We start from the raw sequence: 26274 nt of genomic DNA on the forward strand, positions 1-26274 counted from the left end.
GGGAAAGGTCTGAGGATGCTGGTACTCCCCGCTGCTCCAGGAATGGAGACTGGCAGTGCCAGGGGCACGAAGACACCAGCTCTGACTCCACAGCAATGGACCACCTGGTTTGCCTTGATTATAAGATTCAGGATAACAACAAATTTGAGAGAGAACTCAGAGACGATTTCTACTGAGACCTCTCATGTCACACAAAAGGAAACAGAGCAAGGAGGAAGGGAGAGGGAAATTTACATTCTTGAAGACTTCCAATGTGCAAGAAATGATTCTTTGCCTGTTAAAGCCAGTAAAGTATGTTTTAATATCGCTGCTTTCCAGATAAGGACATTGGGAATCAAACCACTCAAGTAATTGGCCCAGGGTTGTAAACTAAATGAAGAAGCAGAGATTTGACTCAGGTCCTGCCCCAGGCTCTTCCTAGCATACCCTCCCCACACTGGCTGCACACAGGCAGGCCTCACACAGCTCTTCGTCCCTAGTTCCCTGGTCTGTGACATCAGCCGAGGGGCCCTTGACCATGTCTGTGCCCTGGGTTACTTCGGCAAAACACTGAAGTTTATGAAAACTTTCTCAATCTTTAAATGCATGAGATAAAATGTTAACACACTTAACATATCTCATATTATTAAATAATGATGACCTTAGACTTAGCTGCAGGTCTAAGGCTTTAAATAATTTCCAAATAGTGATGTGTAAACCAGAGATTGAGATATCTACAACTGTAAGGATAAATATCTGTGATTTCTATGGGTGACAAATCACAGGCACTCCTAACAAAGGTTTGCCACCACACTCGCGAATGGGAGAAATGCTACTTTTCAGTTAGACGTTAGTGAAAATAAGGATTCCCCCTGCCCCTGCCTTCCAAGTTCACAGATTCCTAAAGATAAAAAAAAACTCATAACAGTACAGAAGGAAAACAAGCATATGAAAAGATGTTCCACCTCATATGCCATCAGGGAACTGCAAACGCGTATCTATCAGAATGGCCAGAATCCAGAACACTGACAACATCAAATGCTGGTGAGCGTGTGGAGCACCAGGAACGCCCATTCATTGCTGATAGGAATGAATGAAAAAGGGTACAGCCACTGTGAAAGACAGTTTATCAGTTTCTTACAAAACTAAACACACTCTTACCATACAATCCTGAAATCAAGTTCCTTGGTATTTACTCAAAGAAGAAGAAAGTTTATGTCCAAAAACCTGCATATGAATGTTTATAGCAGTTTTTTCATCATTGCAAAACTTGGAAGCAAATAAGATGTTTTTCAGTACGCGAATGGTACATAATAAACTGTGGTATATCCAGACAATGGAGTATTATTCAGCACCAAAAGAAGTGAACTATCAAGCCGTGAAAAGGTATGTAGGCACCTTATGCATATCACTAAGTGAAAGAAGCCACTGTTAAAAGGCTACCTACTATGTGATTCCAACTATAAGACCTTCTGAAAAAAAAAAGTCAAAAAACTGTGAAGACAGTAAAAAAGATTAGTGGTTGCCAGGAGAGTCAGGGGGCTGGGGTGAAAAGGCAGGAAGAATGGATGGAGCACTGAGGAGTTTTAGAGCAGTAAAGAGATACACAATCATATATGTTTGCCCAAACCCACAGAGTGTATAACACTGTGAATGAACCCTAAGGAGAACTACAGACTTTGGGTGGCTATGATGTCATAATCACTATGGATGACTATTGATCGTGGGGATGCTATGCATGTGTGGGTATAGGGAGTATACGGGAAATCTCTATGCCTTTCCTTCAATTTTGCTGTGAACCAAAAACTGCTCTAAGAAAAAAGAGAGAAAAAGGATGCAACTACAAAAAACAAACAAAACCCATACCACACAAGCACTGCTATGACTCCTTATCATGTGAGACAGTGTCAACCCTTCCCTTAAAGCTGTAGGGCAGAACAGTAACAGTGACCATTTGCTGAAGGTTTACAAGGTTGCAGCCCCCTGTTATGGTAAACCATTTCCTATTTACAACTCTTTGAACAAGGTAAATATACCTTCATTCTACAGAGTAGAAAATTTCAGTTTCACAGTTGAGTCTTAAAGCAAATTGGATGTGTCTACCTACTATATGTCAAGTTTCTAGATTACTGCGATTGGAGAGATTGCAAAACAAGCTGTTAAAAAACTTTTACTTGAAACCCTATTTTAAATCTGTGTAAATAAGGCAAAATAAATTAGATGCTAAATATGATATAAGGCTGTGAGTACCACACTTAAGGTTTTTCCAGTAGTCATGTACGGATGTGAGAGTTGGACCATAAAAAAGGCTGAATGCCGAAGAACTTGATGCTTTTGAGCTGCAGTGTTGGAGAAGGCTCTTGAGAGTCTCTTGGATTGCAAGGAGGTCAAACGAGTCAATCCTAAAGGAAATCAATCCTGAATATTCATTAGAAGGACTGATGCTGAAGCTGAAGCTCAGCCACCTGATGCAAAGAGCCAATTCATTAGAAAAGACCCTGATGCTGGGAAAGATTGAGGGCAGGAGGAGAAGGGGATGCTAAAGGACAAGATGATTGGATGGCATCACCAATTCAATGGACATGAGTTTGAGCAAGCTCCAGGAGATGGTGAAGGACAGGGAAACCTGGCGTGCTACAGTCCATGGGGTCACAAAGAGTCAGACACAACTGAGCAACTAAACAAAAACACCATACTTACCCTTGAATTTCAAACTAATACATCCATCAAAAGAGCTTCATGGTATCAGCATATTAACTGAGACCCTTTTAATAAGCAAACATTAAAATGTGAAGTTCTAAATTCATAAATACTAAGTAATGCTGCTGTCCACCTTAAATGTTTCAGGTAAAATTTCTTTTGAAAATAAAAGTAAGAATATCTGAGCCATCCTTGTATCCTTAACACCCAATACTAAGCATTGAAGAAATTATGTGGTTGGAGACACAATGGATTTTACATCTTTCTGAGGGTCACGGTCAGTCTGTATTGAAGTCCTCAAACAACTGGCAACAACATCTGGGCCTGCTGGTTTTGAACATTCTTGCATTCTTACATTTATCCCTGTGAAATTTTAGGTAAGTCCTTTATCCCAATTAAGCCTTAGTTTCCTCATCTGTAAAGTCTGGGTGATCATGCCAGCCCTGATTACCCCCATAGAGTTATTGTCAGAATCCAATGAGATACTGGATGCAAAATTGCTTTGCAAGTGGAAAAGCTTTGTAGTGTTGTGACGTATGGCTAAATTCTAGCGAACGGTGTCATTTGATATGACCTGGAGCCCTGAAGTAAATCTATAAGGGAAAAAGACAAGAGGCTCCTGCAGCACAAGAAGGCATCATAAATCCATGCCACTCCACCTGTTGCTGAGCTCAGCAGCAGAAAAAGTCAATGATGTGCTCTTTATGGAAAGCCTTCTTGCCAAAAAATATGAAAAAACAGGGGAGTTTGGACCTGTCAATACTCAGGTTTACAATTTCTTGTAAAGAAGCATAACCTATATTCTCCCCTCCCTCAAGGACCAGAGCTCATGGGCTACAATTAGTTGCCTCTCTAAGGAGAGGAGTTTCAGGGAGATAATGATCTGCCATGTCCAGTGTCAGAAAGAGGCCAAGTAGACAAGGATGCAAAGGCAGCCATGGTCTTGGATAACTCTGAGGCCCCCATAACACCAAAAAAAAGCATCTCTACTGGTACAGTGGAATGAAGTCAGGTTACAGCAGGTTGGGAATGAGAAGAAGGTGAAGCCAGGGAGCAAGGAGTATAGAGATTATCTTGCCCAGAAATTAGGTTGAGAGAAAGAAAAGAAGAAACAGAGCTGATGATACCAGTTTTCCTGAGAAGCAGGACAGCTGCTTAAGTAAGGGACTGAAGGGTAGAGAAGGCGATAAAGGCTGGGGAAAACTTGGACAGAAACTGGCTAGACTTTCTTAAAACACAGTCCTGGCAGCACAAAGATGCTCAGAACTGAGTTCTCACAACTTGGTACCAAGATCAGCTGGTCGGGCTCTGCTACTTTCTCCAGTGGAACCTGGCAGCTTTGTGGATGGGGCAGAGCGAGAGTCAGATTTCCCAAGGTGAGGCCGGCCTGAAGTCGGGGCTTTGAGGAGCTTCTGAACATGACTGCAAAGACAGCACAGGCTCCAGGCTGAGTAAGAAAGTGACGGTCAGGGGAGGCTAGGTTGACAAATGGGCAGAAAAGAAAGGATGGCAGGTTAGCAGCAGATTTTGAGAGAGTAACACAGCGAGAGAAGCAACCACTCAGAGCTGTGGTTTGTGAAAGTGAAGTCGCTCAGTTGTGTCCGACTCTTTGCGACTCCATGGACAGTAGTCTACCAGACTCCACTGTCCATGGGATTTTCCAGGCAAGAATACTGGAGTGGGCTGCCATTTCCTTAGAGAGGAGCTTTTCAAAGGAGGATTTAGGTGAATCAAACTCCAAGGTGTGGCCCTGGGGATGGGTTGCCAAGGGGAAGGTGGGAGGAGGCTGCTGGAGCCACAGAGACCAAGGTCTCCAAGGAAGGGGTGCTCCGAGGCTGGACTGAAGCGCTCAAAGGCTGGCCAGAGGCAGGGGGGACATGAGGCTGAGAGCAAAGAGGGAGTAGAGCCAGCATGGGGCATGTGAGAAGGGAGTTCTGGAATATGAAGTAGGAGACAGGTTGACCAAACAGGACACCAGGCCAGGCTGGAGGGGAAACTGCGGTGCAAGGCATTGGGGAGCCGGGAATGAGAGCAGAGAGCCACAGTCAGAGCCGTGCTTTGGAAGGACAATTCTGTGGGGATCAGCAGCTGGTCTGGATGGGAGGAAAAGGCAAAAGAGACTTCGGACACAATAAATGCCATCACTTGGGTAAGAGATTGCTACCCCCACCAAAGTGTTGTCAATGGAAATAGAGAGAAGGGGACAGACATGAATAAAATTGCAAAGGAAGGTGCAGCAGAACCCGACAACTGGGAGCAGAAAGCAGACAGAAGCCAAGATGTTGGTATGGTTTTGAGCCTTCAAGATTTAGAGAAAAAGAAGGAGAGAAACAAGTTTCATAAAGAAGATGGTCAATGGTGTTTAAAGGTGCCCAAAGGACATCCTGAAGATGTCTTAATACCTAAGTGGGCTCATGGGGCTCAAGAGACATGTAGGCCCAGGGATACAAAAAGTAGAGAGTAGCCCTCATGGGGGAGGGAGGGGTGACAGATGAATGTAACTGAGGTTTCCCCTAGGAAGCACACCCAGCAGAAGCAGGTGTCAGAGACAAGCCCTTGGAGGACACTGAGCATGTACTACAGAAAAGGAGAAAGAGCATGAGGATGATTTTTTTTAAAATGTGTCTGAAAAATTGTGTCACAAATCCAATAGGACAGTTTCGAGGAGAGGAGGCAATTAACAGCTATCAAGCACTTAAATGCTTTATGTTCATTTGTGTATAATAGTCACCCCAGTCCTAGGACATAACTATTATTATTCCCATTTCACAAATGAACAAATAGAGGCTCCAAGAGGCGAGGTCATACTACTTAGCAAGCAGTGGAGCTGGTATTCAAGGAGAAAATAAAACCTAAACTTGTTAGAATGGACCACATGAAAGCCCTTTCAGTGATCTATCTCCTGTCGACCCAACCCCCAATCTTACCTGCTACCACACTCCCCTCCACTCTCTCCCCTCCAGCCCCCTCTTGGCTGCCTTGCTGCCTCTTCCAGCTGGCCAAGAGCTTTCTCAGCTCAGGGCCTTTGCACTTGTTGTCCTCTCTGAATAGCCAGCTCTTTGCCAGCTAGCTGCTTCCTACTTGGAGGTCTAAGCTTAAATGTCATCTATAATACCTTGTCTTGCTTGAGATAAGCAGCTATGGTTGGATGGCATCACCAACTCAATGGACATGAACTTGAGCAAACTCCGGGAGATAGTGGAGGACAGGGAAGCCTGGGGTGCTGCAGCCCATGGGGATAAACAGTAGGACACGACCTAGTGACTGAACAAAAACAACATGCTGTCTAGAATCAGTTACCCTTCCTGCTTCTCTCTGTCATAATGCCCTATTTACGTCCTCAGTAAGAAGAGGTGACAAGATTGTTTGTGTGTGTTTCTGTTCTCTGCTGGGCCAGACAGAAAGCGGCACAATTGCAGGGGCCTTCTCTGCTGTCTTCACCTCTCCTCTCCGGTGCCCGAGGAGTAGCACTCAGCAATCACTAAATGAGTGAGGCAAGACTAAATTAATGGATCTACTCCTTCTGGGGGCTTCCCTGGTGGCTCAGAGGTTAAAGCACCTACCTCCAATGCGGGAGACCTGGGTTCAATCCCTGGGGGTAGTGTTAGTTGCTGTGGATGTTCAGGAGGATTTTTTCCCTTCCAGGAAGACATTTCAATTGTTGTTTAGTCACTCAGTCGTGTCCGACTGTTTGCAACCCCATGGACTAGAGCATGCTAGCCTTCCCTGTCCTTCACCATCTCCTGGAGCTTGCTCAAATTCATGTTCATTGAGTCAATGATGCCATCCAACCACCTCGTCCTCTGTTATCCCCTTCTCCTCCTGCCTTCAATCTATCCCATTGTCAGGGCCTTTTCTAATGAGTTGACTCTGCATCAGGTGGCCAAAGTATTGGAGCTTCAGCTTCAGCATCAATCCTTCTAATGAATACTCAGGATTGATTTCCTTTAGGATTGACTGGTTTGATCTCCCTGCAGTCCAAGAGACTCTCAAGAGTCTTCTCCTGCACCACAGTTAAAAGGCATCAATTCTTCGGCACTCAGTCTTCTTTATGGTCCAACTCTCACATCCATACATGACTACTGGAAAAACCACAGCTTTGACTATATGGACCTTTGTTGGCAAAGTATCACCAAGTCTGCCCTCACCTGGGCAGCAAGACTGGTCCCAGCCTGTCCCTGATGTGCTGATCTGTAATAAAAGAGCAGACAGCTCTTCTAAGACAGGATGGGCAAAGGATGCAATAAATTCCTTAGGCCTGAGATAGCTGTTATTCACAGAGGGAGAGGCTCTAGTCCACCTTTGCTTTCTCCATCTCCAGGGTTTCACAAGTCCTTCCATGAGGATCATGTGACTCTGCTCATCCACCTCCAGGGGTTTTACAAGGTCCATGCAATCTGGACCTCCTCACCTCATTCCCTTCCTGGACCTGTGCCTGTCCATATCAGCCTGACTCTTTCTAGTCACAAAGGTTTCCCTGTTATTTTGAGAATATGCTGAGCACGTTTGCTTGTCAGCATCACTGTTCCCTTTGTCCAGAACTCTGTTTCCTCTAAGAGCCACATGCTCACTTCCTTCAGGTCTCTGCTTAAATGTCACCATCTCACAGAAGCCTTCCTAGCACATCCAATATAAAACAGCAACCCACCTCTACTTGGGGACCCACACTGCCTCACCTTGTTTTTTCTCTGTAGCATTTACCACCACCAGCACATGCACACATGTATGCACACTTGGGCCACATGTATTTATTTGTTGTCTGTCTTTCTCAGAGAAGAAGGTAAACTCCAGGAGGACAGGGATTTTATCTGTTCTCTTTACTGCTGTAACCCTGATGCCTGGCATGTAGCAGGCATTTCAAATGGTTTTTTGAATGAATTAATAAACGTGAAATTTTTAACTCAAGGATGGCAATTTTAAAACAAGAGTAAGAAGAAATTGTTTAGTGGTTCCTCAAAAAGTTAAGTGGGCTTCCCATGTGACACATGGTAAAGAATCTGCCTGCCAATGCAGAAGACATAGGTTCAACCCCTGGGCCAGGAAGATCCCTTGGAGTAGGAAATGGCAACCTACTTCCGTACTCTTGCCTGGAAAATACAATGGATAAAGGAGTCTGGCGGGCTACAGTCTATGAGGTCACAAAGAGTTGGACATGACTGAGTGATTGAGCATGCTCACACACACACACTCAAAAAGTTAAACACAAATTACCATACAACCTACTCCTAGGTATATGCCCCAAAGAACTGGAAATAGGAACTTAAGCTGATACTGTATGCCAAGGTTCATGGCAGCATCATTCACAATAGGTGAAAGATAGAAGCAACTCAAGTCCATCGAGGGATGAATGGATAAACAAAATGTAGTATCTGCATATAACAAAATATTATTCTGCCTTGAAAATGAAAGAAATTCTGACACGTGCTACAACATGCATGAACCCTGAGGACACTATGCTAAGTAAAATAAGCCAGTCACAAAAGGACAAATATGTATGATTCCACTTATATAAGGTACCCAGAGTAGCCAAATTGCAGAGACAGAAAGTAGAATGGAAGTGCCAGGAGTTGGGGAGAGGGGAGAGAAGGAAATTATTGTTTAATATGTAGAGCTTCAGTCTGGGATGATGAAAAAAAATTGAGAGATGAATGGTGTATTGGCTCAATGACAATGTAAATGCTGTATACTGAGAAATGATTAAAATAGTAAAATTAATATCATGTATTTTACCGCAGTTAAAAAATAAACCCAAATTCAATTCAGTTACTGGAAAACAAAGTACGATTGAAATAACTTGGACACATAAATCTACTTTTTTAACTGTAAATATTATGAAATCTAAATATGGATTAAGTATTTCTGATTAAAATTTAGCATCCAAACTGAGATATGTTAGTAGAGTAAATATACACCAGAGTTCAAGGTCATAGTACAAAAATCTAAAATATCCTATTAATAACTTTTATAGAGACATTTTAGAATATTTTTATAAATTGGATTAAATAAAAGATATTACTAAAGTTGGGAAAAGAAAGGATTAAAGTTCTGATACTTGGTATACCACTTGGCTGAACCTTGAAAATATTATACTAAGTGAAATAAGCCATATACAAAAAGACAAATATTACAAATATTATTCCATTTACATGAAATACCTAGAATAGGAAAATTTATAGAAACAGAAAGTAGTTTAGAGGTTACTAAGGGCTAGGGGGAAGCAGGGAGTAGAAAGTTATTGCTGAAGAGTTCAGAGATTTTATCTGGGGCAGTGAAAAATTTTCGAAGTAGAAAATGGCGATGGTTGTATAACATTGAGAATGTAATGCCACAGATTCACATACTTAAAATGATCAAAATGACAAATTTTATGTTATACATATTTTACCACAGTCAAAAAGGTAAACATTAGGAATACCAAAGAGAGAAACAGAGACGGAAACAGAATAAGAGAGAAGGAGAAAATGGAAGAGAATGCTTTAAGGCAGAGAGAACAATGCTCAGCTATATGGTAACCATTGGCTCGCTAACTAGAAGGGGCGAAGAAACTTTCCCGGACTTCTGCAGATTTGGACGCAGAGAATTTTCCAGGTGTGTTCCTCAAATTTAGACAGTTCTCCCTGGAGAAAGATCTGAGAATAAAATCCTCCCACTGCTGAATCCCCATGGACAAACCATTGGTGAGGTTTGCTACCCTATATTTATATCTCTTAAGACTGTGATGCATAAGAGGAGGTGCAGGGTAAGCCAGGTGGCAGTGAAACATGTTCCATACTGTTGAAGGCTCTGTAGTTAGAACACAGTTGGGTTTTCTTCCCAAGATACTGCATAGAAGTTTAAGGTAAATAGTTTTTTCTGTAATATAATTTAATATATAATATATTCATGTATATACTATATATATGTACTGTATATACTATATACTATTCATGTATATACTATTAAATTTAAAACTTACTCCCCTTAAGTATTATTGTTGTTGTTCAGTCGCCCAGTCATGTCTGACTCTCTGAGACCTCATGGACTGCAGTACGCCAGGCCTCCTGGTCCCTCAACATCTCCTGGAGTTTGCCCAAGTTCATATTCATTGCATTGGTGATGCTATACAGCCATCTCATCCTCTGACACCCTCTTCTTCTGCCCTCAATCTTTCCCAGCACCAGGGACTTTTCCAATGAGTTGTCTGTTAGCATCAGATGACCAAAATACTGGAGCTTTAGCTTCAGCATCAGTCCTTCCAGTGATAATACAGGGTTGATCTCCCTTAAGATTGACTGGTTTGATCTCCTTGCTGTCCAAGGGTCTTTTAGTAGTCTTCTCCAGCACCACAGTTCGAGGCATAAGTTCTTTGGCGTTCTACCGTCTTTATGGTCCAGCTCTCACAATCGTACATGAACACTGGGAAGACCATAGCCTTGACTATACTGATCTCTGTCAGCAGAGTAATGTCTCTGCTTTCCAACCCTTAAGTATACAAATCTATAACTACACATGTTCTAAAATACACTATTTGTATTGGTGTATGTGTTGAACATGTCATAGAGAGGGTTGGTAGCTCACAGCTGACCTCCTATATCAATTGAGGCCTCCCAATCCTGTCTCCTGCAAAACTCACTGGCTGAAAGGCCAAGTAAGAAAAGATTCAGCTGCCTAAACCCGCAGGCATATGATTCTCTTGTACAGTTCAACTTCTTCTGCCCAATCCTGCTTCTCTCCCCCATTCCTTTCACAGGTATTGATTACTAATGAACATCTTACACTCCAAGTAGCTTCTAAGCATCTGCTTTTGCAGAACTCAATCTGTGACAAATAGGTACTATTCATTAGTTACTATTCTAGGTGCTGGAAAATCAGCAGAGATTATGCAGACAAAAACTCCTGCCCCCATGGAGCTTACATTTTATTAATAGTAGGGTTTCTGGAAAGACTTTTGTCTATGTGATAAAGCAATGCATGCAGCTACAGCAGTCCCTTCTACCTTCTTCCTGCCTCAAAAGCAGACATGATGGCTGGATATATGGCAGCAGCTACCTTGCAACTACAAGGTAACAAGTATGAGGAAAAGCCTAGAGCTGCACTATCCAATTCAAGAGCCATTAGTCACATGAGGCTATTGAGCATTTCAACTGTGGCTAGTCTGAATTGAGCTGAGCTGTAAAACACATAGGATTTCAGAGACTCAATACCAAAAAAAGAATTTTAAAAATTTCTCAGTAATAAATTTTTATATTGACTACATGTTAAGATAATGATATAATGGATATATTAAGTGAAACATTATTAAAATAAACTTCACCATACTAGAAAATTTTAAATCACATATGTAGCTCACATTATATTTCTACTGGACAGCACTGGCTCAGAGAATCACAGAGAATACAGCCATTGAATTTTCAGTCACCATCTTTCTCCTGACAGCTGGTTAAAAAATAAGCTCCTATTTGTTTAAAGTCACTGCAGTTGAGTTTGCAATTGAGTGCAATCATTTCTGATTCAGAGGGAGTGTGAATCGCCCTGGACCTGCCCTAAGTAAGGCAGGAAGGCTGAATTCAGCCTGGCACCCCATCTAGTTGATAAGAGTTAGACAGATATATTCACACTTAAGTGGACATATATATATATCCCTTGCCGTGGAATATATTTATCTCCAAGATATTTTTTATTATGAAGAAAAGCAAAGCTGAGCAAGCGCCTCCAATGAGCAGGAAGGAGGGAAGTCAGGGGACACCTTCCAGTCTGGGAAACAGAGCATGAAACTGTTTCATGGCTTCCTCTTGCCTTGCCCAGTGGTACACATTAATTTGGATAATCCTGGCCAGAGATTCCCTAAGGCCTTGTGCAACCCTGGGTGGGCCAGGAACTGTGAGAGGTTTTTCCTTTTTTGCCAAGAAAAAAAGAAGCCCAGCCCTTCAGTTTAACAAGCCTACTGGCTAACTTCCCCATCCTCCTTGAAAGCTCCATGAACAGCCAGATACTAGTCAAGGCACCGACAAGGCTGTGGTCCTCATCACACACCCCTGGTAGAGGGTGCTCAGATGCAAACCTGGACAGATGTTTGAATAAGAAAATAAGGGATTGGCTGCTCCTGGCTTCTGTAAACCCACAATCAGGGCTTGGAAATATACTGGGACTCACTCAGTACAGCTCTACAGAGAGAACTGTATGTTAATAGTATGCTATTTGTGCATGAGTGCTCAGTTGTATCCAACTCTTTGAGACTCCATGGACTGTAGCTCATCAGGCTCCTCTGTCCATGGGATTTTTCAGGCAAGAATAATGGAGTGGGTTGCCATTTCCTCCTCCAGAGGATCTTCCCAACCCAGGGATTGAACCTGAGTCTCCTGTGTCTCCTGCATTGCAGGTGGATTTGTTACCTGCTGAGTCATTGGGGAAGCCCTGAGTATGCTATTTGTACTACTGCAGAAAGAAGCTTCTTGAGCTGCACAGCTCATTCATATAGTCCCTGAGCACCCTCCCTGTGTCAAGCCCTATGCTGTGCTTCAGACCCAAAGAGGAGCCAGTCTTTGTTCCTGTCCTCAGGGAGCGCACAGTGGTGAGGAGCCAAAAAAGCAGTCAGTAAGGGACACTGATCAGCAAGATGGTGATGGGACCAGAGTTGGGAGACCGTGGAAGCACCAAACTCAATTGGGGATGAAATAAGAGAAGGGAGATGTAGAAAGGGGGTCGGGGCAGGCTCCCTGGAGGTGATACTAGCTTAAACTGAATCATAAAGAGAACAAATTAACTGGGCCAGGAAGGTGCCGCTGCTCAGCACAAAGAATACAGATCCTCCAAGGATCAAGGCTGTAAAATCTCTCACTATTTGGTGAAATTTTGAAGAGGAAAGCATATTCTTGTATTCATTTTTCTTTGAAAGAGCAGTCACCGTTTACAAAGCAAATTTCTTAATGAAGTCATGTGTATGAAACTATAAAGCACTATGCAAATGCCGGATGTAACAGTAATGAGATCATTGTGATTGTTCCAGCGGTGGCAGCGGTCCCGACCATATTGCTACAGACTGCTCTTCACTCAGTGACCCCATTCAAGGCCACCCAGCCCAGACTACAGGATTTAGAGGGTGTCCATCCCAATACCCGCTCAACCAAGCCAAAGAAATCCAACTAGGCAGCATCCCACTGTGGCTCCCTTTTCAATCAGGGCCCTTCTTATCACTCTCCTGCACTACTGGGAGTGTCTACTGCAAGAACCTCCATGGCCGAGAACTCGATGATGCCAATAACGTTGTCAATGCAATGCACACACCCGAGGACTCTGAAATTCTCACAATGTATCCCATAGACAAACATTCATGTGCATACAAAGTACATATGAGGAAGTGTACTGCAGCACTGTTTAAGATGGCAATAGGCTGGAAACAACCTAAGCAGTTAAGTAAACTGTGATGGAGCCATAAAATGGGAAGCCATAAAAAGCCATGAAAGTAATAAAAGGGTTAGATTCCCCATGTACTGATATAAAATAATCTCCAAGATATGTTTTATTTTTTTTGAGTGAAAAAAAGGTACACAACAAATATGTTAAAAACAACTTCCCATTAAATAAGAGGAAGGGGGATGCCCGCAAACACACAAGTGGAGACTTTCAGGAAGGGGGCCTGGGAAGTGGCATACTGGTGGCCTCTAGGGAGGAGACCTGGGGGCCTGGGCAAAGGCATTTCCTTTCCCAGTATATTTTCTTGTCTTGTCCTGCTTGAATTAATTTTTTTTTTATCATGAGCATGTATTTTAAAAAAAATTTAATTTTTGTCTGCACTCAATCTTTGTTGCTGCAAGCAGGCTTTCTCTAGTTGCAGCAAGTGGGGGGTACTCTCTATTTGTGGTGCCTGGGCTTCTTATCATGATGGCTTCTCTTGTTGCAGAGCATGCAACAAGAGAAGGTACTCATGGGCTCAGGAGTCCAGGTGCACATGCTTAATTGCTCTGGGACATCCTCCTGGACCAAGGATCAATCCTGTGTCCCCTGCACTGGCAGGAGGATTCTTAACCACTGGACCACCAGGGAAGTCCTGAATTTCTTTTTTTAATTAAAGAAAACTAATTAGATGGTTCTTAAATAGACAAAGAACTCTTTAATTATAAATGTATTTGTAAAATGAACCACAGTGAACCCAGACTAACCACTTCCTATGAAGACAGCCAAAAAAAGAATTTTTTCATATCAGTTTAATATTGTTGGGATAATTGACTTCCTCAATCTCACATAGCATGTTCAATGCATGTACTCAGGCAAACTCCACACACTTCGTGAGGTGCACTTCGTGCGTGTCACACTTCGTGGTGACAAGTGTAGTGATTCATAGAACTCGATTGGTAATCTAGGCTTGCAGATGTGCCTACTTGGGCAGCGCCATAGTCCACTGGCAGGTAAGTGGACAGATACAGTTTACGGAAGCTTTTTGTTCAACTAGCACTTTCCTGGTGGTCAGACAGTGAAGAATCTGCCTGCAATGAGGGAGACCCGGGTTCGATCCCTGAATCAGAAAGATCCCCTGGAGAAGGGCATGGCAACCCACTCCAGTTTTCTTGCATGGAGAATCCCCATGGACAGAGGAGCATGGAAGACTACAGTCCATGGTGTTGCAAAGAGTCAGACATGACTGAGTGACTAAGCACAGCACACACAGCACAGAAGGTCACAGTGCAGGGACCATCCTCTGCTCTGTCGGTTATGCCTGCATTAGGCAAAGCAGTGCTGGACATTCCTAGCCGGTGCAGCGGAGTCAGACTTTGAGGGCCCTGGTGGGTGATTTCAGAAGTGGGGAATGTCAGATAGGCTTATCTAGGATATAGCGGCCTTCCCTCCCAGCTTCACCTCTCCTTCCCTCCCTCCCTGCTCCTACTGTGCTCTGCTCAGGCAGCTAGGGAATCACGCTGTAATGAGCTGGGCTGCAAGCATTACCCAGGCCGGGGTTACCCACCCCCAGGGAGTCAGTGCAGACACAAAGATGGGCAAAGGTCATGTTCAAGAGCAGAAGGCATGGTGTGACCCAAAATACAGACATTTCCTTCTCACAGGATAATCCAAGAGTTTTCATTATATAGGCTGGCCCCGTGGCTGCTGGTGACAGGAGCCTGTGAGTCATTTCCTGCAAGCGTGTTTTTATGGCAGTGATGTACAAATGCCTTCTGGTCTGAATTGGTTACCTGTGATTACCAAGCCACCCCCGAGAAGGCAGGAGCAGGAATCCTGGATTGGGATCAGGGACACATCCTCAATGATCCTCCAGGTCCTCTGTCTGAGCCTGGCCCCAGGAGGCCTTCTGGTCTCCTGCCATTCATCCATCCTGCTCTCACGCTCTCCCCCTCCTCTTCCCTCTCCCCATGGGCATCTTCATTCCCATTACATGAGCAACCCACTCTTCCCAGAATACGTTTCTCTGCCTTATGTCCCCTTGAGCTCTTCCTTCAATAAAGCCAGGCAAACTCCTACTCATCTGTCAAACCCCGAATCATTTCTCTTCTTCCAGGAAGCATTCCCAGACTACTCCACTCACTTGCTCTTCTATAGTCCTGCAGAACAGTATACACAACTCTCTCATATCACTTAGGATATTAATAATAATATAAACAGCTAAACATTAGCTGATCACTTATCATGTATTAGGCAGCATTCTAAACACTTTTCAAAGATTACCTTATTCAATATTCACAAAATTCCATGAAGGAAGAAGAATCACTGTCATTTTACAGAGGCTGCTACTGAGAATAAGGAATTAGGTAAGTTGCCCAAAGACAAAAAGCTCTTAAGTGACTGACTAGTGCCTAGATAAGTACCTGGCACATAGCAGCTGCTTAATAATCATTTCAGGAAGATCCCCTGGAGAAGGAAATGGCAACCCACTCCAGTACTCTTGCCTGGAAAATCCCATAGACTGAGAAGCCTGGTAGGCTACAGTCTTTGGGGTCGCAAAGAGTCGGACACGACTGAGCGACTTCACTTCACTTCAATAATCATTTACCTCAAAAATGATTAAATAAGTGAGTAAATGCAGAAATGGTGATATTTCTGTCCCTTCTATAGAAAGCCCAAGTGAGAACCATTTCTTACTACTCTTTCAAACCATCTCCTCTGTCAAACACCTACTAAGGTGGAGGGTATAAGAAATACCTAATGAATGAATAAACAAAACACTATACGAGCAATCCAATAAATAGAATCCAAACCCTGGAAAAGGCAATGGCACCCCACTCCAGTACTCTTGCCTGGAAAATCCCATGGACGGAGGAACCTGGTAGGCTTCAGTCCATGGGGTCGCAAAGAGTCGGACACGACTGAGCGACTTCACTTTCCCTTTTCACTTTCATGCACTGAAGAAGGAAATGGCAACCCACTCCAGTGTTCTTGCCTGGAGAATCCCAGGGATGGGGGAGCCTGGTGGGCTGCCGACTATGGGGTCGCACAGAGTCGGACACGACTGAAGCGACTTAGCAGCAGCAGCAGCTTCAACCAAGCAATTTCAGCTTCCTGAGCCTCCATGGTTTGTCATCTGTCAAATGCAGATTGTATACAACTTTCTTTCAACTTCCTTCTAGCATTAAAAGTATGTATAAAATAAACAACCAGACTCAATGACTTTGTGGCAATAGTAACTCCCAGACCAAATTATGTATTTTACTTTCTTGGGGGCTGTCTTCCCCAGGAACAGCACAATCAGATGTGGCATTTGATCTGGGTACTACCCTAATTTACAGCCAAAATCAGTCCTGAAAGAGTTTCTTTGGCCTGCTCCTTGGTTCGCTCATTTCTTATCCAAACAGATCACACCCAGGGAAAGAATTACTAAGCGCTTGGCTAAACCCTCATAAATAATAATCAATAATGAACAATAACCCCAAGTTAGATTATGCAACTGGCACCTAAACTACTGCTCTATGGATCTTGCAGGTCCTCCTCCCTATCTCCGGCATATGAACCAGAGGTCATCTTCTCCAAACAGACCCTGGTCACCATTCTTCCCCTGCCATCACCACTAGCGCACGCATATGCACACACGCACACACACACTGCTGGCATGAAGAGCTTACAGCACCTGGCACCGGCTGATTAATGCTTGTGAATCACTGAGGCCTAGATCCACTCCATCTGGTGCTGAGATGCATCCACATCAGGGCAAAGGTGGGAGTTCTGGCTGCATTTCATTCATTCCCACTCTACCTGTGACTCAGCAGGAGCTTGGCTGTATGTCTGGTACCTGACACATCTGTGTTACATGGCTTAGCATTAATGATGAACTACAAGCATGCTAATGCCCATCACTCGTTGTTTTGTTAATGCTCAGCATCAGCTACTACACCAAGGGATAAACCTAAGTGAGATGTGTGAGCAAGACAGTGTCTGTTCATGTTGGAAGAGAGGGAAGACCATGTTCTGTGTTCTGCTTGACTCACAACCAGGAGACCTAGGCTCTTAGAGTGAACATTACCCATCATTACCATTATCCACGTGAATCCAAAGTGAAGAGGCCTGGACCATACCTAGGATGCAAGCAAGCAGTTGCTCATCATGGAGAGGACATCTAGTGTTTGTCTATCTCCCACCACCCATCCCTGGGGACCTGTTCTTCCCCTCACGTGAATCATGTGATGCTCAAAAGGGCTGCCAAAGACAGTGGTCAGCTCCCTTGGTTTTGGCCTCAATAACTGGCCCAAAGGTGAGCTAACTGAAATCCTTGCCTGAGATTTTATTTTCCATATTGAGTAGGAAGACAAAGATCTTTTGAGTCACAGAGCTATCAAGATATGATCAAGAGGCTAGCAACATGGAGAAAATATGTTTGCAGGAGGGAAGAATGGAGCCAAGATGGAGCAAAATATCTAAGAGATATTTAGATGGAAGAAGAGAGGGTGGGAAATACTTTGAGTGTCTGGACCTTCCTGTTCATGTGAGTTAATCATCTCCCTGTTTTGTTTAGGTTAGTTTGAGTTTCTGAAATGTGTGAATAAATTCGCCTAATAGTCACAACCATTTTTCTTTATTTCCACAGTCCAGTAATTGATTTTAAATTTGAGTAATTTCAAATTTCACAAACAAAACTGAAGAACAGCAATATTTTGTTTGAGTTCTTTTTTCTGTACACAGAGTACATTTTCCAACAGGTCTTTTACAATTCAGGAAACAGGTAGCTTTTATGAGATGGGCCACCACATTTGATGTCTTTGTTCCTCCTCCTGAGAAAGGTGTAAAAATTCCTGCACAAGAACCACTCCTACTCAGCATCACTAAGGAAAGACATGAGTCCTTTCCCTTTGCTTTAATATCTTAGACATCACTGATGACCTGCCAACCACCAGATGTACGGACTCCTCCACTTCAAGCCATCAAAACTTGTAAAACAGGGGCTGGCCAGACAAGCTAGGCAAACAGCCAGTGATTTTTGGAAGGACATCTTCCTGGTGGTCACCCCTTCATTCCATCCCTCTGCTGGCCGACTCCCTCTGAAGGTCTGTCCTCAGTTCCCCGAGAGAGTCCCCAACAGCTAGGAACTGTTGGGTATATGGGGTGATGCATTTTCTGATACAATAAGAGCTCTGAAAATCTTACTTGAGAAAACATATTGTACTCTAGCCACCTAACTTCCATAGGACCTTTGAAAAAGGAAACCACTATATATGGTTACTGAAAAGGGTGATGCTTTGTAAGTTAAAAGCTTCCCACTCCTAGAACTCTGAAGAGCTGCCCAGTGAAGCATGAAGCTACAACAGCTGGAAAGGAGATGCTGGGCGGAGATGGCACTTAGGATACTGGTCCCCACCCCTTCTTTCTTTAAAGCTTTCCTCTCCTTGAGTCAGGCTGGAGCTTAGCAGGTTATGGTCAAGCCCTTCCTGGATGGCTAGTATGTTCTGGGTTAAAATGACTGCTGCTTCGCCTGATGAAATGCTCTCCTACACCCTGTACAGTCTGTGCGTCCCAGGCTCAGAGCAGCTTGGCAGCTGTCTTCCCCAGGGCAAGGGAAAGTGGCTGTATCCCACGGTGGACTCAACAGCTCCGCATCACCAAAACAAAAACACAACAGTTCTGATCTCTATGGAGAGTTCAATCCTCTTGTCTAGGATTGGCACCAACTAGAATTCCAGGGGCTCTGGCTGAGCTACCTCCTGTGAGGTCTAAATGCAGCACATTCGCTTTTAACCTAAACATACAGCCTGGACCAGTGCCCAGGGCTGACAGCCCCCAGGGAAGTCTTGACTTCTGGCTGCCCATTTGGGGATGGGTGATGCAGAACTATCAGAGACATGATGTGCTAGGCACAGGTTCACCGATGTCACCTATGTGTGATCCTGAGCCGAGCAAGGGGACGGGGTGGTGGAGAATGCAGAGATGTGAAGAGGGAGAGAAGAGAGGGAGAACACGGTAATAAATACCAAAGACCTATTTCTTAGCCAATTAAAGTCAGGGGATCTTTCTCAAATCTTTGTTCCCACAGGAGCACAACTCTAATTATGTCTCTCCAGGGACTTCAGAGCATAAGCCCTAAAATCAGAGAGATTGAGGTTGCCTTCTTGTTGTGTGGCCTTAAGTGAGACTGACTTTGCAGATTCCATATCTCTTAAGTGACCCAAAGGACTACCGTACTATTCAATGAGACCTCATACAGAATGGGCCTGGCCCAAAGAAGCTACTTGGTAGATAATGGCTCCTAGAAGTAGTGGTAGTAGTAATAGCAGAAACAGGATAACATCAAGCATGCCTTTGATGAGTGGAATATTTCCTGCCATATCAATAAACAAGGATGTGACAAGTCATCCTCAACTGCAGCACTCCAATGCCAGCTGGTGACCCTTAAGGGCACTCAGAAAGGAGAAGAATACCTGCTATCTAGCAGCTAAAGGACTGCAGCCACTCCCTGCAGTGAGCCTTGAGGAACTCAGGATATAAAAACAGGACACTGGCCCCAGATAGCTGAGGTGCGTATCAAAGGAATGATTTCTGTGAGCCCAGACTCTTGCATCTTCCCATGCAAAGAAAAGCACTGATTTCCTTAACTTGGGGTATCTGGCTTTATTTAGCAATAATCTTGATGTTCAGACTATCTTCCCTTTGTTGCAAAACTTCCATATAACCTGGCTCCTCTCCTCACCTCCTTGGAGCAATTCCCTCCTACTTGAGATGCTGTCTCCTGAAAAATCCTAAAAGTCCCTACCAAACAAAGCATAGCTCTCAGGCTTTAGGTTATGAATATTTTTCAAGTTGACACCTTTATTTTCTGTGCCTCGGAGAGCACATAAGAAGAATTACTGAGACCACCACGATAGGATAGAAGCCCCCAACCAAGATAAGCTGTGCATATACAGACAAAGGTGACCTTCAGCTGAGTCATACAATAAAACACAACCACACCTGCTAAGAACCTTACGATGGCAAAACGCAACGGCTTCCTAACCTCCCAACAAGCCAACCCACATGCCCCACAGGGTAAGGTGCGTCTATGCAGGGGCTCCCTTACCTTGGTGTTCATACAAGACCTTCCTCGCTTATACTCTTTGTGGGACCCACGCTTGTCCAGTTTGTACCACAGGGCCTTGGCCTTCCAGGTGGTCACCTTGGACTTGAGCTTGGAATAAAAGTTTCTGTGGTCCAGAGGGTCTAGGTCCAGGTGTCGGGTGAGGATGTTGAAGGCCTGAAGGGTACCTTTGCATGTGGAAGCTTGGACAAAGTTCTCAAATATCTGCCCGGCCTGGGTCTGCTTCTCATCCTCATTTTCCCCCATGTTTCAGGAGCCACGCAGAGCAGTGATGTGGAGAGGATGGAGGAGAACACCATGAAGTACCTGGAGAAACGTCACACCTGCAGAGGTAGATGGAGGCAGAGGTGAGCTCCGTGGACGAGGGCAGGCTGGGGAGAGGGTGCAGAGAGGTAAAAATACAATTCCTTTAAGATACTAACATACGAAATATAATACCAACCATACATACTCTATAGGAGAGGTATAATCATACCATCTAACCTGGCAATGCTGCCTTGCTGGCAATCTCTCTCCCCAATACTCCACTCCCCTGGCTTGCTGCAAAGAGCTACAGATTGCCAAAGACATACCCTGGCTGATGTCAACATTATCTGGTCAATCTTGCCATAAGCCAGACAGTTCTGGAAGTAGGAACAAGCAAAAGGAAAACAAACAAACCCAGAAACCCAGATTTCACACTGCTAAAAACCTGTAATTCTTGGTACCATAAACTGATTGACTAATATTAATGTAACCTAACCACATGACACGAATGCACAGTTCCCAAAAAGTAAAGCTCTCTAGATTTCATGACCACCATCCCATCTATCTTTAGACATCATACTTTTACATCTTCTCTTTAAACAGACAACAAATGGCAACTTCTCAAATCTGCCGGAAGGACAGCATCCACTTCAGGGAGACATACAGAAAGACAGAGAGACATGTGGGTCTCCTCCTGATGCACAAAATGAGTCTGTGCTTTGTAAGCCCAATCTGGGAGCTATTTGGAGTGCTAAAGGAAAGAAAAATGTGATGGAGGCTCATTCACATCACAAAAATAGCTTGCCGGGGTTTTGGCCATCATCCGTTCTTCTCTGCACTACTCTAACCTCAGGCATTTTCTTAGGAAAGTCGTTTAAGTTTCAAAGGAACAAAAATAAATTAGACTGATTTTCCAAAGCACTAGCTATTTTTCCAGAATCTGAAGCCGGTGAAAGAAAACGAGCATGGAGGAGCTGGGGCTGGCCCCGCTGTCAGGAGGGCTTGAGGGAGTCTGTAAACAGAGGACAGAGCATATCAAGCTCCCCCAGACAGAGGCCTGGCAGGAGGAGGTCAGCAAACAGAGACAAAGCCCTCGGGCTGGGTAGCTTCCCACTCTCCAGACGGAAACGCCATTGTGGGTGCGCTTGGATTGCGGGCTGGCCTTATAAAACTAAAAGCAGAGGATGGTGTTTATCTTCTTCCTTAATCCTTTACTCATTCATTAAGCAATAACTACTGGTGCCTCAGCAAGGGCCACACATCACCCTAGATGCTAGAGGAGGATACAGAGATAGGGCCTAGCGAGGAAGGCAGACCCGTAAAGAGTTGATTACAAGACAACAGGCCAGCGCTTGTAAAACTGAACACAGCACATGAAAGCCCCGAGAAGGAGATGTTCAACAGAGCCTGGAGAAGCCCAGAGGAGCCACAACAGGGAAATGCCAAAAGGCTGTGATTTTAGGAATGAGGTGGATTTCACTAGACGACTTGGGAATGGACCATACAAAGGCACGGATCTGGAAAGAGCCAGCATGGCTGCAGAATGACAGCAAGTTTAAGGCATTGGGAATTCAGGACTCGTGACAAGGTGTCTGGGGCAGACTGTAGAGGGGGCCTGGCTTCTCCAGGGGGCCGTGGAGTACAGGAGACAGAGCAGCGGGGTGAGATAAGTCTTTGGGAAGATGAGATGGCAGGGGTGGACTGGAGAAGGACGCAGCTGAGGATGGCCCAGGCACAACGAGGAAAGAAACTGGCAGGGCAGGGGGAAGGAAAGCACAAACACGTATGTTGTGCACAGCCTGGCTGGGCACCACCTGTGAGGGGCCACTCGCTGGGGGCAGACAAGCTCTCCAGACACCCAGATACTGATGGATGAAATGGCTCGGGCTACAGCATAGGATACCTCCCTTCTGTCCCTCTTTCTCCAAGAGCTTCCAACAGGCCTGGCACCAGACTCAGCAGAAGGGAAAACAGCACATTCCCTGCTTCAGAGCCAGCCAGACTCTACTCTGCAGTCAGGTCTCTGTCCTCTGGTCCCCTCAACTCAACAAATTCAACCAACTCTGAAAGCTGGCTTTGTGCTCTACCCGGGACTGAAAAGACATGGAGTCCCTCCCACGTGGATCAGTCAGAACCTTTAGGGTCTGCAGTGCTCACACTGGTATCACTCGCATAAACTTTGCCTCCTCCTGTGTCTCAACTTTTCCCCTGTGCAGGACTCACCACCCAGAAAGCATAAACAGAGAACAAGACTCATCTGCTTTTCAGAGCATATTAACATCCTCAGTCTTTATCTATCTTTGGAATCACTTCTATGCCAGGGATTGAAGAAGGGCTGGAGTAGCTAATTGATAGCTGCAAAGCTACTTGAATTCCACCGGAATCCTATAGTATGAGGTGGGCAGGTGGCGCAGAGGAAAACCACAGGCTTTGGGGCTCTTAAAGCCATGTCCAAAGCTCAGCTTGGCCCCTCGCTGCCCACCTGGCCTCACACAAGCCACATAAACTCTGAGCCCCAGCTGTTTCTTTTGTATGAGAGCCTGCAGAGCTGCTGTGGACGGTGAGATACAGGAGTGATGGCAGAGCCTGGCCCAAGGAGGCACTGGGTAGATGTGAAGATGTATGCTGAAGCCATCACCTGCAGCTGATCTGAATCTGGGGAATGCCCCAGTTTGAAAAGAGAGCTTTGAAAATCAGTTCTCCAAGTCACCAACTCCTCCCTGTTTAAAATGGTGAACTGTTCTGAGTTGTCAAGCTAGACCCAACTCCCAGAGAATAATTTATAAACTGGAAGAACCTGCCTCCTCCCAATGCCAGCTGCCTCCTCTCCTCCCCCAAAAGAAAAATGAACAACTTAATTTTACAGCTCCAAGAGAAAGAGCCAGAGTGGTGTTGAGGGCTGTGGGTGGGCGTGAGAGCTGCAGGAACTAGCTCCTATCTGGAGGGAGATACGAGGAGGTGGAGGCAGATGACTGGACAGGAGGAGATAAGCCCAGCCTGGGGCTGTGCCCCCGCAGCCCGTGCCAGCCTCGGCCCTGCCGCCCTGCATCTAAAGAGTCTGGTCTCAGCCTTTAAAATCATTTTCTAGTTTAAGTCAGAGAACTTAGGAATGACTGACAGCCCCTAGGAGTAGGTCTCCTCACAGAAGAGCATCTGGATATATGGAGTCTGGCAAACCCAGGTGTGGATCTGGTCTCAGGCACTCATTAGCCACGGGACCCTTGGAAGGTTATCTAGCCTCTCGGCCTGCTTTCTCATCTGCTCAATGGGGATACCGATACTAGAGTCATAGGGTGGTAAGGAATAAACTCAATTATGTGTGATGTATTTAGCACCTGTGACTCCCTGATGACCACCACTCATTCAGTTCAGTTCAGTTCAGTCGCTCAGTCGTGTCCGACTCTACTATTCATCAAATGGCTCAAACACCATCAGACCAAAATGAAGAGAATATACTTGATGACCACTAGCACTAGCTTTCCAAGTCAAACAATTATATACTCTTTACAATTAGAGGCCATGGGCTTTCAATACAGAAGATCTGGTTTCAAATCCACTTCCTAGCTATGTAGCCTTGGACAACTAATTCCACTTCTGAGTTTTAAGTTCCCATATGAAATGTGGGGAACCTCACATGAAGAAGTTTGGATAATGAACTGAAAACATCCATGATACAAGGCAGTTTTGAGAATGAACTAGAAAGGCTGATTTAGAGGGACTCCCATAAGTTTGAGTCTGAGTTTCCAGAAACTGGAGTGTAGTATTTTGCTGGATACCCTTCTCTTTCCAAAGTCAGGATTAGTTAAGCCAGAGGATCCTGGGTAATAAGCCCTTGTTAGCCTTCCTTGTCAATCACTACCCAGTTGTTGCCTTTTTGGAGCTTGGTATGAAATATAAATAAATGAACTACTCAGAAATATGAAAGGTTTCTGCATTTTCTGGGAAGAAACAAGACATGATGCTTTAGTTTCTAAGAATAGCCTTGAAGCAATTTGGTCTTTGCCAACGAGTCCCTTATTTGTGGTTCTGCCTATGTGACTTCATGAGTCACAAAGCAGTTCCCTCTCCCTGCCTCTGGCTGTTACAAATTAAAGCTCAGAGTCTCAGATTGCCAGCACTGGTAATGGGCTCTCAAGCCCATAACATCTGGGAGACAAGTTCAAGGTTTATGTAGAGGCCCTGAGTAGTCCTCAAAATAAGAGACGAGCTCCTGGCCCAAGAGTTACCAGTATACTCACGTGTGGGACTCCCACACTTCTGTTGCTCCTTGGCCTCAGCATCTGCGAAATAGCATCAAAGAGTGTGACCAGGCAGTGTATAAAAGATCGGACCTCACTGGTGGTCCAGTGGCTAAGACTCCACGCTTCCAATACAGGTGGCCCAAGTTTGATCCGTCAGGGAACTAGATTCCACATGCTATAGCTAAGAGTTCGCATGTCACAACTAAAGGACTCGCATGCTCTAACTAAGACATGTCCCAGCCAAATAAATAAATAAAAGAGGGAGTTCTAGAAAAAGTGAAGGAAAGCTGGAAGAGACAATGAGCAAAACCTTCTCTCAAAGCAGAATGAAGAAATGGCAGCCCTCAACCCCACCCTCAAGGCTCACAGACACATTTCAAGGCAAACGCAATCTAAAAACCAAACCCTCTTGTCATTTCCACTGCCAAACCCCTATTCAAACTCACCGTCTCTCAGGCTAACCACCCCAAGGGGCCATGGGGCAGGCCCAGTTTCCTCAGCAGTGAAAGATGGGGAGGTCTTCATCCCATGCACTCACAGAGCTGCTGGAAAGAGTTAAAGCCCCCAGCTCTGCACTTTACACACAGAAGACCCTCAGGCATGGCTACTTGTATCTGACATCTGAGATGAGGCAGGAGGCACCCAGGGCCAAACAGTGGGAAATCCTCACACACTACATCTCCGCAGAGCCCAGCACAGACAGAACACCTGCTTTACAGGTGATGTCTGCAGACGTCATCTTCTCACCTGGCCCAGGGAGGCCTGGCCTTCCATCTACTACGGCATGTGACACCAACTTGAAACTAACCCTGGAGCAACTCCCAAGGTTGGAAAGGGGCTGAAAGGGCCCCCTTGTAATCTCCTTCCAGCCAGGGGTCCCCAGCCTTCCCTCCGTCACCTCCCCAGATCGAGCACGCACCGCTTCCTGGGGCAGCCTGCCCCACCCTTGTCTCCACTGACGGGAAGAGAGCTTCCGTGGGATGATTCCTCTTGGTCCCTCTTCAGCAAGATTGATGCTGTCTCTCCAATGGCTTCTCCCCGCTGTTTTAGTCCTTGAGATCACCCACAGGAAGTCAAAGCCCTTTCTACGCTGGTCGAACCCACACATGCAGTCCTCTTACACATGCCCTCTAGAGCCCCTACTGGAAAGGCTAATGAGAACACATCCAAGAGAGGTACTGAAAGCCCACCCAAGTGTCTAGCCTGCAGCAGGGCCTGGGCACTACCCTCTGTCTACACTGGCCCAGGTGGGGAGCTTAGGAAAGAGACTCCAGGTCCATTGCAGGCCCTGGCCTTCTGTGCTGCTCCTCCTCTGAGAGTCCAAGGCCATGTGGTCTTGCCCATCCATCCCCAGCCCTCTCCTCACTGTCTTTCAATAGTGAGTTGACTCCACTGCTCTGGCGTGAAATGACCTCACACATTCCCACTTCCTCACCTCAGTCCATTTCCTCGTGGAATCGCTCACACTAACAGATCACAGGATGACCGAGGTCAACCCCCCAACCCCACCCCCATGAGTCAGAGAGCTATATGCTGACCAGTCAAAGTGCCAGGAAGTCTAGAGGGCATGGTGATTCTCTTGCTCTCTCTCTGTATCTACTCTATCAGAAGTAAGGACTTTGAGGG

At 45.1% G+C, this 26274-nt stretch overlaps 1 protein-coding gene across 8 annotated transcripts in view; it reads right to left on the reverse strand.

Moving 5' to 3' along the window:
* Positions 1-26274, reverse strand: part of MICAL2 (microtubule associated monooxygenase, calponin and LIM domain containing 2) — a 242343-nt gene that overhangs the window by 168663 nt on the left and 47406 nt on the right. For all 8 annotated transcript variants that reach the window (XM_055423358.2, XM_055423357.2, XM_088843078.1 and 5 more), the window contains exon 3: positions 20144-20484. In XM_055423358.2, the coding sequence (XP_055279333.2) occupies positions 20144-20407 (264 nt within the window). In that variant the 5' untranslated portion in view covers positions 20408-20484. The remainder of the gene's footprint in view (positions 1-20143; positions 20485-26274) is intronic.

The sequence above is a fragment of the Moschus berezovskii genome, chromosome 14 (assembly GCF_049115385.1).
Source record: "Moschus berezovskii isolate FMDL1 chromosome 14, NW_MosBer_1.0, whole genome shotgun sequence".
NCBI classification, from domain to species: Eukaryota; Metazoa; Chordata; class Mammalia; order Artiodactyla; family Moschidae; genus Moschus; species Moschus berezovskii.